We start from the raw sequence: 13,076 nt of genomic DNA, 5'->3' as shown, positions 1-13,076 counted from the left end.
GAGTGTGATGTGCGGAAAGGGAATGAGAACGGGACTGGGAGTGAGAATGAGATCGTGCGAGTGCGAGTGCGAATGCGAGAGTCAAGCCTGGTGTACAAACCCCAAGAGGAACGAATGAAGAGGCCCGGGTATCGTGAGGTCATGAAATTTCGTGCGGAACTGTGAAGCAAAGCTTAATCCCAGTCGTCTGAGAATGGGTTGCGCGGGCGCGAGCGTTTGTTGCGTGATCTCTTGCGCACACCTTTGCCCCAGTTGGGAACCACATCCCGACCCTCCCACTCTTGGCCTGTGAGTGAGAGAGCACGGGGCGGGCGACCCTCCTCGAAAGCGCCAGGCGAGTGGATGCGGATCTCAGGCGGTTGTAGCCGCGGAGGGGTTCGCGCACCTCTAAGATTTGCGTTTGACGCCGTCAAATATTTGCTCGGAATGCGAGGGACTGGGGGCGCAGCCACGGGGATCTGCAAGGCCCGACGCAGCGACTTGACCGACGCCTGCTTGCTCAATTTGCTTGCGCGCGATGGCACCGAGTTGAAGGGACGTGGCGGTGTCGTTGGTTTGTAGAAGAACGACTTGGTATAGTCAATGGGGCACGAGTCGTCAAACGTGTCGATCTCGCGCATCGTGTCGACCGAAGAGGTCGACTCAACCGACCCACGCGACTTGTGCTGTTTCTCGTCCTGATCCGTGTTCCAGCCCGCGAACTGGGCACCCTGGGCGCCCCAGTCGAGGCGAGGAGCCAGAATCGGGGCCGTCGAGGTCGAGGGTAGCTGTCCTTCTGGGGCAGTGGCCCAAAAGGAAGCGCGAAGGGCGCTGAGCGACTTGCGAGCCTTCAGCGCGATGTATCCAATGCTTGACGTGGGCGCTGCATCATTCATTGGCGGTATGGGGAGGGGGGGTAGGTCCTCGGCATCGTTCGAGATGGAGTCGCAAAGAACGGGGGCGACAGTCTGCAGAGATGGCGCGGCGAGGGCCGCCGGCGTGATGGAAAACGGCACAAACGACTTCTGCTTGCGAAGCACTGGAACCGACTTGCTCGCGCGCAGAGGGGAAGCAGGCAATACGACTGGCTTGGCCAGCTTGGGTGGTGAAATGATGCTCTCCGACATGGCCTCGGCCAGGCTGACCTCTCGTGAGACGACTTTCCTCGGAGTGCGCATAGGGGGAGCTGCGCGAGTCGCTGGTGCCCTTTGTACTGCGGAAAGGCGCGCCGCCGCAGGCGAAGGAGAGGGTGGCAGCATAGGCTTGCGGCTCGGAGGGGAAGGGGAGGTAACATTGAAGACGGGAACGGCGCTGGCGAGTTGGGTATTGGGGGTTGGGGAGCTGTTGGGGTCGAACTCGTCCTCACTGTCGTCGTCATCGTACTCAACCGTCGTTGCCAAGATGCGCTGTCCGATAGCTGCGGCCTCGGCCTCGGCCTCGGCAATCTCCTCATCTCCAGCGAGTGATTCGCCATCGGTGTCCCTGGCTGGCGCAGGACCAAGTCCGAGCTCCGCCAACACCTGGTCAGTGTCGAGGAGGGGTGGTGATTCCACGGACCTAGCACGGCGAAGCGATAGACTGCTGCGGACGCTGATGCTAGACACGATGCTGTCCGAGTCTGAATCGCCGCCGCTCCCATACATCTCGGCGTAATCGTCATCAATCTCCTGGGACTCGTAGTCGGCTGGAAGCTGACCCCAATCGAAAGCGTCGTCGACGAACTGGGGCTGCTCAGACTGAAGGGGGGAGGTGGTGGGAGGGGAGAACATGGCGGCAATGGAGGGCGGCACTTCACGCTGGAAGGCGGTTGTATGCGCCGGAGCGGTTGGTGGCTGATTTTCGCGATGAAGTGTGTAGTATCCCGGTGGAACATCCTCTTTGCCGGGAGATGGAGGCATGTTGCGGACGAGCTCCATGTTGGATTTGGCCTTGCGGACCCCGCGACCCTGCTGCGCAAGACCAAGCCCAACGCCGTCTGTCGAGTTGCGATTCCTCGGGGGGCTAATCGTCGCGATGTGTTTGCCCATTGCCTCTGCGGCCGCCCGATCCAGTATCTCAGGCCGCCAAAACGCGTCGGCGGCCTTTGGAACACCTGGACCTTCTTGTGTCCCGGCACCGCGACGCTTCCGCACCTCGTTGAGCATTGCCGTCGCGTCCTGCAATGCGACGTTACGCAAAACGCTGCTGCTCGACCGGAATGGCACACTAGGCTGCGTCAGATGGCGGACCTGAATGGATGCCTCGGGGTCAAGACCCATGGCGGCATACATATTGGCGAGCTCGGCCGAGTCCTCGTCGTCGAGGCGAGTCTTTAGTCGTGGACGCGTTCGCTCGGCCTCTGGCGTGAAAACGCGCGTCTCCTTGTACCCAGCTTGACGGAGGAGGAGTTCCAAGGAGGCAAGTTCTGGAAGGGGGGCGGAGGGGACCTCATCATCGATGGAACTGGGAGTTGACGAGGTGGGGCGTGGTGGGCGCTGCTGGACGGGTCTGCGCGAGAGCGAGGCGGGATAGCGCCCCGACATGATTTACTGGAAGTGAGCAAACGAGAGATGATGATGATTGTTTGCTGGCTCACCATTCAGGCCCTTTAGGCTTGTCACGGGGGAGGCTTGTTTGGGCGTGGTGTGTCACGGCTACCGTCGCGCACGGACAATGTTGATGAGAGATGGAGGGCAGAAGATGACAAAGTGCGAGAGAGCGACGTCGCTAGGCCGCTTGGACGGGTCCGAGTGCGGGGGCGAGCGTTGATGGAAGTTGGAGAAAGACGCCAGTCGATGCTCAATGCCAGGGAGGTGACTGAGAGGCGCCAGAGGTGAAAGGGTCGCCGATTGAGGCGTGGGCGACGCGTGTTGGCCTTGGCGTAAGTGATTAGGTAAGGCGAGTGATCGCGAGCAGGGAGTTGGCCAGCGGAGACAAGTGATGAGGTGGCGCGCGAGGAGGAGGAGAGTTGATGAGATGATGAGGATATTGATGAAGTGGATGTTGAAAGACGATGCAGTCGCGAGCTGGGGACTGATGTACTGCAAGCCCAAACACGGTGGACTGGTGCATCCTGCAGGGTCGAGAGGACGCTCCTCCTCCCTGCTGCCTTTTAGCGGTACCTGATGTGTCACTCTCCCCGCTCATGCCGCACCCACACCCAAAATCAGTCACGCTCAAAGAAATCAACCATCTGCTCATTTGCACAGCCATCTCTTACTCCTCCTCCTCCTCCTCCTCCTACTGCGCTGCAAAGAGATGGCGCTAGCTGACAACCCCCCCGGGCTCATTACAGAAGACAAGCCGCCACCGTCACCCTGTAACGTGGACCACCAGCTTCCCATAAGATCTCATGTACTCGGCGCTCGAAGGTGACGGTATGGGCATTCCGCGTCAAGACCTGCCTTGTGGCTCCGTCAAGTGGCGCGGTGACAGTGTGGTAGGGTGGAGCGTCGTGTTACGCAAGGTGCGGCGCATGGACTGCGTGCCCACCTCGTTGTCTGATGCACCATTGCGCATGCAGTGTTGTGAGAGTCTGTGCGCGTTTCCTTGGTGCACTGGTCTGACCAGCTGGACCAGATCATATAGAGCACTGGAGCATGACATACGCCATTCAGGCGCCAGGCAACATTACCATGTCCATCCTCATGTTCTGTAATGTTGGGCTTTGTCTTGCCCAGATTGGGAAGGCGGGTGCATCGACGGGAGACAGGGCTCGTCATCCGCGTGCCATGAGCCTTTTCTCAACGGCTCATCTGCGTGCATGGGCCACGCATTGGGAAACTTCAAGGACAATGACATGAGGGCATCGGAGCGCAGTGCAGCTCTTGTCTTCGACGATCTTTGCAGGTCGGTGAGGTCGCTGTCTCTCCACGAGACACTGGATGGCGAGGGGCACTCGACGGCGAGGGTCACTGGAAGGCAAGTAGCAGCACTAAGCCCTCTAACGCTGCTAGGCAGTCTGCGGTCATGCCAGTTAGACTGACTCTCCTCGAAGCGTGCCGCAGCCGCAGTCGTCGGACATCGGGGACCACGAGTCCCGGGCGGCGCCCGCAGCCATCTACAGAATGGTAGCATGTGATAGCGTGACCTGCATGACGCGTGCACTGTACAGTAACGATATGGAAGCACCATTCAGACCAGCCATTCTTACTCACCCTCAATGCACAACAGTCCGGCGTCAACGTTGTCCTCGCGCAGCCAACCGCTCACGCCAGCTTCAAAATAGCTTTGGTAGACTGCATTATAAAGGCATTAAGCCTGATCTCTTTATCTATAAATACTGAATATCCAAAGGCCGAGGACACTTCCGCCGCGTGAGATTACCTAAGCGCAATGATGACGCCCACTCACGCTCTCCGTTTCCGACTCCGTCGCCAGGCTCATCTCCGCACCGTCCACACCATCCGCTCCATCTCTTCGCCCCGCCGACGCATCGACATGAACCCCCGACTCTCCATCTAGACCACTACATCTAGCAGGAGCATGTCCACCCTCCTTGTCCCCCATCCCAGCCCCGCCGCCTGGACCTTCACCCAAGGCTTCCTCTTCGGCCAGGCCACCGTCATCCTCCTCGGCCTCCTCTTCGTGCGCTATGTCGTATTCTCCCCCGCCGACGCCCTCGATCCCGTAGCCTGGCGGCAGCGCCGCGAAGAACGGGCAAAGGTACGTGCAGATGTTGTCGGGGCTGACGGCAGAAAGCGCTTCTGTCGACTACGGCCGTGCCCCCGCCTCCGACGAGCTACCTTCTCGACAACACGGGGTATGACATGGCGACGCATCCCGCCGAATCGGCCGACTGGATCAATGTCGTCGGCGCACAAATTCTGCAAGGCTATCGGAACGATCTGCTGAGCAGTGGCGGCGAAGAAGGTGCCAGGAAGCAGTTTGAACGCTGGCTCAACCCGCCTGGTCGTACACTGTCTTGGCTGGTGAGTGAGGTGCAGTGGGTACGCTGACGACAGGACCCGATTGACGTGACGTCGGTCAGTCTAGGCAAGACATTCCCCCTGCTGTCGAATGCAAGAATGCGTCCTGCCGATGACCAGGGAAGAGTCCGGTGCGAGATCGACGTCGACTTCGCCGACAGCATCAGCCTCACCGTCGCGACTAGCGTGCTGGTCAACTTCCCGCGCCCGCGCTTCGCCGTTCTCCCAGTGCAGATCGGCGTTGAGCTCGTGTCTGTCGGAGGCACGCTGAGCGTGCAGATCCACCACCCCAAGGATGACAGACAGCACCTGCACGTGTGCCTCCTCCCCGACTTCCACCTCAACCTAAAGACGACGAGTCTGCTCGGTAGCAGGGCAAAGTTGCAAGGTGACTATTTACATTCGCTCCCCGCTGACATTAGATATTCCCAAACTCGAGCAACTCATTGTTGCCCGTCTCCGCGCCGTAATCCAGGATCGCTTCGTCTACCCGCACCACCTGACCTTCGGCCTTCCGCGTCTCCTCTCCCGACCTGACTCGCCCAATGCTGTCCCGGTTATTCCGACTGAGACGGACCTGCGGACAGTCGCGCTGAACGCCATGTCCCAGGGCATAGGGCGGCTGGGACAGGACCTTGCCGACAGAGTAGCAGCGCTCGCACCGACGGACAGCGCGAGCGCGTTGGCGAGCGAGGACATTGACGCGAGCGCGTCGACGGTCGACGCTGAGGACGGCGAGGTCATTGTGGTCGACGAGGTTGAGCGCGCGCCGCGGCGTCTGCCTCCCCCCATGGTACCACGGCCTGGAATAGTGAGCTCGGCGTCGAGTGGGGCGCCTGGGCCTGCAACGAGTGTGACTGCGAGCTCGGCGGTGCGGTCCATGACGCCGGACGATATGCGACGGCGCATGCCGCCCCTGAGTGGGGAGCGGCGGTTAGGAGCGCTTAACTCGCGGGCGGCGAGTTGATGGGGCACGAGTGAGTTGGGGCGGGGGCGCGCAGGGGGTCGTTTGGCGTCTGCGCATCACACAGTGGCGACATGTTGCCGAGCAACTGCGCGCAGTGGAACGCAGCGCCGGGCAACCTAAAAGAATGCATCTGTATCATCTACCTCTTCATCGTTGAGTTATTACGGTTGAAGAAGGCCGGATCTCCACTGGCCTCGGAAAAGTCCGTACATCCGCCGTCGGAGTTGAGCGACGTTTGCCGAAAAATCAAGTCTCCCCTCCAACCTCCCTCCTGCCCATATACACGGCGCCCTCATCCTTGCGTCAACTATCCCCACCATGAGCAAGACGACGCACTTCAAGAACGGGCGCATCTTCACGAGCACGTCCGACGGGACGCTGCACGACTCGCTCGTGATCCGGGGAGACAAGATTGTGTTCGTCGGTTCGGCATCCGACGCGGCCGCGCACGCCCAGGGCGCTGAGGTGGTCGACCTGCGCGGCAAAGTTGTGCTGCCAGGCATCATCGACGCGCACTCGCACCTCATGCTCCTCGGCGGGAGCCTGACCAAGGTCGACTGCCTCGGGAAATCCATCCCCGAAATCCAAGCGGCAATAAAGGCGCGGTACGACGCGGAGCCCGACGCGCAGATGGTGCTGGGCTGCCAGTTCCAGTACGACGCGATCGGGGCGCCGCCGCACAAGCGCTGGCTGGACGAAGTATGCCCCGACAAACCATGCATCATCGACAACTCGTCGCTGCACTCTGCGTGGCTGAACTCTGCCGCGATGGCCGCCATCGGCGTGACGCGCGACACGCCGGACCCTTTGGGGGGCGAGTTCGTGCGCGACGCCGCAGGCGAGCTGACGGGCTACTGGCGCGAAACCGCCGTTGTCGAATACTCGTGGCCGTGGGTCGCGGCGCAAACGACGGCGGCGCAGCGCCACGCCCTCCTCGCCTCCGTCTTCGACGCGTACCTCGCCACGGGCGTGACGGGCGCCGTCGACATGGCGACGACGCCGGAAGACCTCGCGGCGCTGGAAGCGTATGCGGCGGCGCACGGCCGGCTGCCGCTGCGCGTCGCGTGCCACTGGCTCGTGCGCCCCGGCGCGGCGCCCGCAGACGAGGTGCGCGTCGCAGCGGCGCACCGCGCGCGCCTCGCCCCGCTCGCCCCGTGGCTCAGCGTAGCAGGCATAAAGATCATCAGCGACGGCGTCGTGGACGCGTGCACGGCGTTCCTGCGCGAGCCGTATCCGAACGGCGCGGCGCCGGGGCCTATCTGGCCCGCGGACGAGCTGACGCGCGTCGTGCAGCTGGCCGACGCGCTCGGCCTCCAAGTCGCGTGCCATGCCATCGGCGATGCCGCCGTCGACCAAGCGCTCGACGCGTTCGAGGCGGCGGCTGCCGCCAACGGGCCGCGCGAGCGCCGGCACCGCATCGAACACCTCGAAGTCGTGGGCGCCGACGCCATCCCGCGCCTCGCCCGCCTCGGCGTCGTCGCGTCCCTCCAGCCTGTGCATGCCGATCCCGTCAAGGTCGTCAACTGGGACGCGCAGCTCGGATACGGGTGTCGCTGCGACCGCAAGTTTCCGTGGAAGGAGTTCGAGGATGCGCGCGCCGACGTCGCGTTCGGCTCGGACGCACCGACAGCACCATACCATCCCCTCCCGAATATGTATACCGCGACGACGCGGTTGAGCGCCATCAACCCTTCGCTGCCTGATCCCGTCGACGAGCGCACGAAGAACCTTGCTCGTCTCTGCGTTTCACTCGAGACCGCGGTGCGGTATTACACTGCCGGGGGCGCGTACTCGATGCGTGCGGACAAGGAGGTCGGCACCCTCGAGCCGGGCAAGTCGGCTGACTTTGCTGTTCTTGACATCGACCCCTTTGACGGCCGGTTAGATAGCCTGCGCAAGGCGCAGCAGGGCGTCGCGCAGACGTGGGTCGCGGGAGAGCGCGTGTGGGCCAAGGAAACATAGTACACACAAATTACAATGCTATGTAATCATTTCCCCATCATGCCACGGCCGAGCAGCGACTTCATTAGCCGAGGCTATCGCTGCTCGCGACTGCTCACAGGGTCGTATGCTCGCAATATCACGAAAACTATAGGAGCCGAATCTACACGCGCAGGTGGGTGGCTCGTCAATACACAGGCTTGGAGGGCGAGTACTCCCGCTCCCTGGGTTTAGGCGAGGGGGAGAACGTGGGGGAGGAGTTGTCGGCAGGCGCGGTGGCCGTGACCTTGGCCGCGGCGGATTGTGAGCGTGTTCCGTACGCGTGTCGCGTAGGAGGGGCCGGCCTCTGCACATAGAATGGAGCGGGCGCCACGGCGGCGCGACCCAGTGTCGAATCCTGCTTCCGTCCCGTAATGTGCTCCACTATCGGCACAGGCTCGATTCCCGGGGGCAAGTCGTCCCGAGGGGCGTCGATGACAGTCGCCACACTATCCTCGCGCGCGCCCCGCGCCTGTCCGCCATCTCCGACTCCAGCCTCAGCATCGGCCTGAGCCTTGGCCTCTGCCAGCTTGACCCGCTCCTTCCATGCCCTCTTCTCCGCCTTCTTCTTCAGTTTCCGCTTGCTGACCTTCTTCGTCTGTTTTGGTGTCCCATCGTCAGAAGTGTCGTCGTCCTCCTCTTCGACGTCACTATGAATGGCGATCGGCTGCGACGCACTGCCGTCGGGCCGCGCGCAGTCCAGCCCGTCCATGCGTTCGAGCTCTGCAGTACGCGTCCGTTCTGCGATACGCTCGAGCGTTGCAGTACGCTTCCGTTCCGCGACACGCTCGATATCCTCGATGCGCGTCGATGTTGCGCCGTGCCCGTCTGGCATGAGGCCGTGAGACACGGGGATGCCGCGTCGTGCAAGCGCCTCCTTCCCGCGCTCGATCCAGTACTTGTGCGCCTCCCCGTCCTTGAACCACGGAACAAACGTGTCGTGCGTCGGAAGGTCGGCGAGCGTAACCGACATCGAAGGGACTTCTTGAAGGGGGTGCTCAGGCGAGCTAAGGTTGCCAGCGCGGACCCACGCGGGCACGTTATCCACATCGCGCATCGCCTCGAGAATACCAATCACACCAAGGAGAATGTTGTCCATCTCTGGTTCCGTTGAGCCGTCGTCCAACGCTGTGGTCGTTGCACCGCGTGTCTCCGCTTCTTCCCACAGACGCTGGGCGGCAGAGCGCGCCTGGGTGAATTCTGGCCGGTCGAACTCTGGGATGACCACCTGCGACCACGGTTGATGAATAGCCTTCAGCGGGCTATCGTCGAGGAGCACGGTCGTCTTCTCGCTGTACATGTTATACACATTTGTGACCTTGCGCAGATCCTTGACGGTCTGGACCTTTTGCCCTGGTCTTAGCGGAGTTGCACCCTCACACTCACCATATGCATTGGCGCTGAGGCCCATCTTGTCGCGTGCCCAGACGTCAAGTAGGCGGCTCTCACCACGTTTCTCTCGGCGGCGCACCTCTGAAAGCGATTCCCTCTCCCACACGCCTTTGTAAAGCGAGGGTTCGAATGTTGACTCGACCATGTTCCGCACGTTGTGCGGCTGAGCCGACGACCACACAAGAACCTCATACCCGCGCCCGTCGGGATCATTGCCGAACACGTAACTGAGGAAGTTGGCCAAGAAGGGGCGCGGGTATGCAACGCGTGGAGAGCCTCCCCGCTCGGTGCGATACACGAGCGCCCCGTTCAGGTCGAGGACGAGGAGTTTGGGAACGGGCACCTCGGGTGAATGCAAAGGCTCACAAGAGTACAAGATGTACTCGCGCCGAGGGGGAAGGATCTTGAACGTGTCGCGCACGGGGGTCCCCTGGCGGGAGGAGCCTGGCCGTGCGCTGCTCCGATCCTGGTGCGACCTCGAGCGGAAGTGGTCCCCGCCGTCATAGTCTTGAGATGACGAGCGACTGTAGTAGTGGCGTGAGGAAGAGTGCTGGGGAGCCGGGGGCATGGACTGGTAGGAGTGAGAGGAGTAGCTGTAGCCCTGGTAGGACTGCTTGAAGTTGCCATCACCATATCCGCCGGGGTTGGACGAGTAGCTCCCGTTGCCGTTCACTGACGACGAGGAACCCACGCCCTGGTGCTGCTCCCAGTAGCGTCTACCACTGCGTTGGCGTTCGTCCCGGCCATATCTGTAGCTAGGGCGGTCGTCGAATCGATCGGGCTGGTATGCGTATCTGCCTGAGTTAAAGCGCGGCTGGTATTGGTACCAGTCCTGGTGCGGGTACTGATTCTGATTATGGTTCTGGTACCGGTCGCTGTAACCTGGCTGTTGGTGATGGCGACCGTAGTCATCCGGCTGGAGGCGACTCGCTGGGGGTGGCAGGTGACCGTGCGCCGCCGCACCGCCGAATGACGCGAAAGAGGAGGTGGTGGGTGCGCTGTCGGACGTCCAGTCGGCGTCCCTCAGCTCGGGCTCAGTCGAGCGAGGATCGCGTACCCAACCGCGTGTCTGCTGTCTCGTCATGGCGCGCAAGAGATAGCGCATGCGAGGAAGATTGTTGACAAGCTTGGGATGTCTTCGGCCAGTGGCCAGTGGCAAGAAATCGTCCAGGCGGGCTCAAATTTCTGGTGGTGACGATCCAATTAATTAGCCGGAGATGCCGCGCTCCGCCCAAGAACTCGCGACTTCAGAGATTTCGGGCGGAAAAGCAACTTGCACTCGTCTCACCATGCTCCGCCGTTCCGTCCTTGCCCTCAATGTGCGCGCACTTCACACCTCAGCGCTGCGCTTCGCCGAAAAGTCTGCGCTCGAGGTTCGCCTTCGCGACTCGCTCAAGGACGCGATGAAGGCGCGCGACAAGGCGGCCGTCTCGACGCTCAAGGTGCGTTTGGGTATGCGCGGACTTGACGTGCGGAGACCTGACGCCAGGCCATAATCGCTGATGTGACGTACGTCGTCAAGAGCGGCTCGACGCCCAACGACCCCGCGACGCAGGAGACGGTCGTCAACACGATCCGCAAGGGGATCGCGAAGCGCCGCGAGGCCGCCGAGTCGTATGCGCCAGGCGCGCCCGGCGCCAGTGAGGAGCACTACGCCAACTTTAACAACGAGATCGCCCTGCTCGAGAAGTACATGCCGGAAGCGCCGACGCCCGAGGCGGTGCAGAAGATCATTGACGAGATCGTCGCTTCACTCGAGACGCGCAACAAGGGTCAGACGGGGAGTGTCATGAAGGCGCTCTGGGAACGGTTGGGGGAGGCGCGGGCCGCCGTCGACAAGAAGGACGTGGCGGCGCGCGTCGCCAAGGCTCTGCAGTAGTATGCCAGATCATGTAGCATGTATCATTTCCCCTCTCATCCACGGCACCAAAACAAGTGTCTCTTATTTTACCCATTGTTGCGAGCATTGCGCCCTCCTGCGCGCGTAGCCACTATGCATCTAATTGTACAGGGGGCGCTCTGGCTACACTACGCGCAGGACATTCGACACGCCTCACGACTACTCCTAATCTCAATAACCGTTAATGTTCACTGCCACGGACCATAGGGGCCGCCTGGCTTGGCGTACTGCCGGCGAACAATCTCATCGGCAGTCCCCATCCCGCGCCCGCTCCCCTCACGCTCGAGCGCAAACACGACGTCGACCACTGTGAGGGCTGTGTCGTCACGAGCACGCTTGTCACCGCGCACGGCCACATCGACTGGGCGGCGGTGCGGCGCTGACACCGTTCGCTTCTTCTTGGGTGGTGGCGGTGCCTCGACCTCCTCTTCCCGTGGCTGTTTCTCCTCCTCCTCCACCTTCTCCTTCTTCCGTTTCCCGCTCAGCAGCGATGACACTTGTGGTCGGAATGCCCCGCCACCCATCTCCCACGCGTACCGCTTGCGGCCAGCGTTGACAGTCGCTGTCTGGTTCGTTATTTTGGCCTGAACCTCGGCGCTCATGTCACGCCCGCCAGCCTTCTTGCCCTTCGACTTCTTTGGCACCGGCGGAGGGCCCCCGAACGTGGGTGACGCCTGGAACACCGGCTCACTGGGCCGCTGACGGGATGGTCCGGGCTCGTCTGGCGGTGCGGCTGGAGATGCGCCGGCCCCGGTGTCCGGCGCCGAGCCGCTTTCGCGCTCCTCGCGCTCCTTAGCTGCAGCCTGGGCGCGAGCCATTTCTGTTTCACGCGCATTGCGCTCCGTCCTCGCAACACGGTGCGCCTTGTTCTGCTCCCTGTTCGCCGTAGCCAGTGCGGCCATTACGGCAGCCGTGTCCGATGTGATCTTCTGGCTCCACAAAGGCTTCGCACCCTTACTACCGCTCGCACGCATAGGTGGTTTATGCTGGTGCGTTGAGTGGACACGATGTTGTTGCGCGCGGACCGCTGACCCAAGCAGAGACCGCATACGTGTCTCGGCACCCATCGCGAGGAGGCGCATTGCTTCGTCATCAAACGCCATCCCGTGTTCGTGCGCTAAAGTTAGCACCATCAGCTGGATTGCGCACATATGCGATGCAGTCTTGCCCTCAAAGCTTGCTCGCCCAGGAGGTCGGTGTGCTTTGCGCGACTCCCGCTGCCTGCAAACCTGGCTCCTCCGACAGCCGAGCGCGCAGCGCGACGAGCTGCTTCTTCTTCGGCGCGGAGGTCGATGCCCTGTCCACGGCCCATGGGAAGCATAGCTGCGGGGGGCCTAGGTGCGGACACAGCGGGCCCGGCCAGTGGAGGAGCCTGCGCAGGCGCTGACATCAGTACTCTGCAATCGCGTAGGCGCACCACTCGCTGCCACTGCGTGTGTCGCCTTTATCGTCTTCTGCGGCGGCTGCCCGTGTGGACCCGGCGACAGCTCTCGCTTCCCTGCGCGTTAGCATGATTCCCACAGCCATGGTAGGACAAGTAGGTAAACACACCGTTAGAGTTGACTCCTGGCGCTGAACCGGCCGGCCGAGGCGGCGCGGCACCTGCTATCGAGCCGGGAGCTATTGAGCCATTGGACATGGGCTTGACGTCGGGCTGGACACCGGCGGACGGTATGGATGGAGGGTGGGGCGAGGGAAGGGAGAGAGCGTTTGCCTGCGCAATGGCGCCTGGAGGGAGGTGAGGGACAGGCTCTGTGGCTGTTCCAGACCACGGGGCGCTCATGCTGAGCAGGGGGTCGCGAGAAAGTGCGATGGATGCGGCGGTTGTGCACAGCTGGGATGAATGAAGAGATGTTTGTTGGTGGATTGTGGTTATCGAGCGATCACCAGCGACACCGCAACTCAGCCACCCCTCGCTCGCCACCCAGTACCACGCCTTTTTGTTTGGTAG

At 62.1% G+C, this 13,076-nt stretch overlaps 6 protein-coding genes across 6 annotated transcripts; 3 read left to right on the top strand and 3 right to left on the bottom strand.

Annotated features, from left to right (window-relative positions):
- Window positions 1–173: 173 nt before the first annotated feature.
- On the bottom strand, window positions 174–2,501 carry COLE_02562 (uncharacterized protein; the record flags this gene model as incomplete). Its single annotated transcript, XM_018419458.2, has 1 exon — window positions 174–2,501. One exon carries the CDS (start codon window positions 2,499–2,501, stop codon window positions 174–176), a length of 2,328 nt encoding a protein of 775 aa, XP_018277551.1.
- A 1,942-nt stretch (window positions 2,502–4,443) lies between these two features.
- On the top strand, window positions 4,444–5,853 carry COLE_02561 (uncharacterized protein; the record flags this gene model as incomplete). Its single annotated transcript, XM_018420444.1, has 4 exons — window positions 4,444–4,623; window positions 4,656–4,889; window positions 4,923–5,274; window positions 5,309–5,853. 4 exons carry the CDS (start codon window positions 4,444–4,446, stop codon window positions 5,851–5,853), a joined length of 1,311 nt encoding a protein of 436 aa, XP_018277550.1.
- Window positions 5,854–6,171: 318 nt separating this feature from the next.
- Window positions 6,172–7,815, top strand: COLE_02560 (uncharacterized protein; the record flags this gene model as incomplete). The annotated part of the gene is made up of 1 exon (XM_018419457.2): window positions 6,172–7,815. One exon carries the CDS (start codon window positions 6,172–6,174, stop codon window positions 7,813–7,815), a length of 1,644 nt encoding a protein of 547 aa, XP_018277549.1.
- A 166-nt stretch (window positions 7,816–7,981) lies between these two features.
- On the bottom strand, window positions 7,982–9,793 carry COLE_02559 (uncharacterized protein; the record flags this gene model as incomplete). Its single annotated transcript, XM_018420445.2, has 3 exons — window positions 7,982–9,186; window positions 9,220–9,277; window positions 9,332–9,793. The coding sequence occupies 3 exons, from the start codon at window positions 9,791–9,793 to the stop codon at window positions 7,982–7,984; spliced, it is 1,725 nt and encodes a 574-aa protein (XP_018277548.2).
- Window positions 9,794–10,514: 721 nt separating this feature from the next.
- Window positions 10,515–11,104, top strand: COLE_02558 (uncharacterized protein; the record flags this gene model as incomplete). The annotated part of the gene is made up of 2 exons (XM_018423664.2): window positions 10,515–10,667; window positions 10,715–11,104. The coding sequence occupies 2 exons, from the start codon at window positions 10,515–10,517 to the stop codon at window positions 11,102–11,104; spliced, it is 543 nt and encodes a 180-aa protein (XP_018277547.1).
- A 209-nt stretch (window positions 11,105–11,313) lies between these two features.
- Window positions 11,314–12,437, bottom strand: COLE_02557 (uncharacterized protein; the record flags this gene model as incomplete). The annotated part of the gene is made up of 2 exons (XM_018425006.1): window positions 11,314–12,242; window positions 12,275–12,437. The coding sequence occupies 2 exons, from the start codon at window positions 12,435–12,437 to the stop codon at window positions 11,314–11,316; spliced, it is 1,092 nt and encodes a 363-aa protein (XP_018277546.1).
- Window positions 12,438–13,076: the final 639 nt, after the last annotated feature.

Source organism: Cutaneotrichosporon oleaginosum (assembly GCF_008065305.1).
Source record: "Cutaneotrichosporon oleaginosum strain ATCC 20508 chromosome Unknown ATCC20508_contig02, whole genome shotgun sequence".
Lineage (NCBI taxonomy): Eukaryota > Fungi > Basidiomycota > Tremellomycetes > Trichosporonales > Trichosporonaceae > Cutaneotrichosporon > Cutaneotrichosporon oleaginosum.
The sequence above is the reverse complement of the archived record's forward strand: the minus strand, read 5'-3'. Positions and strand labels throughout refer to the sequence as shown.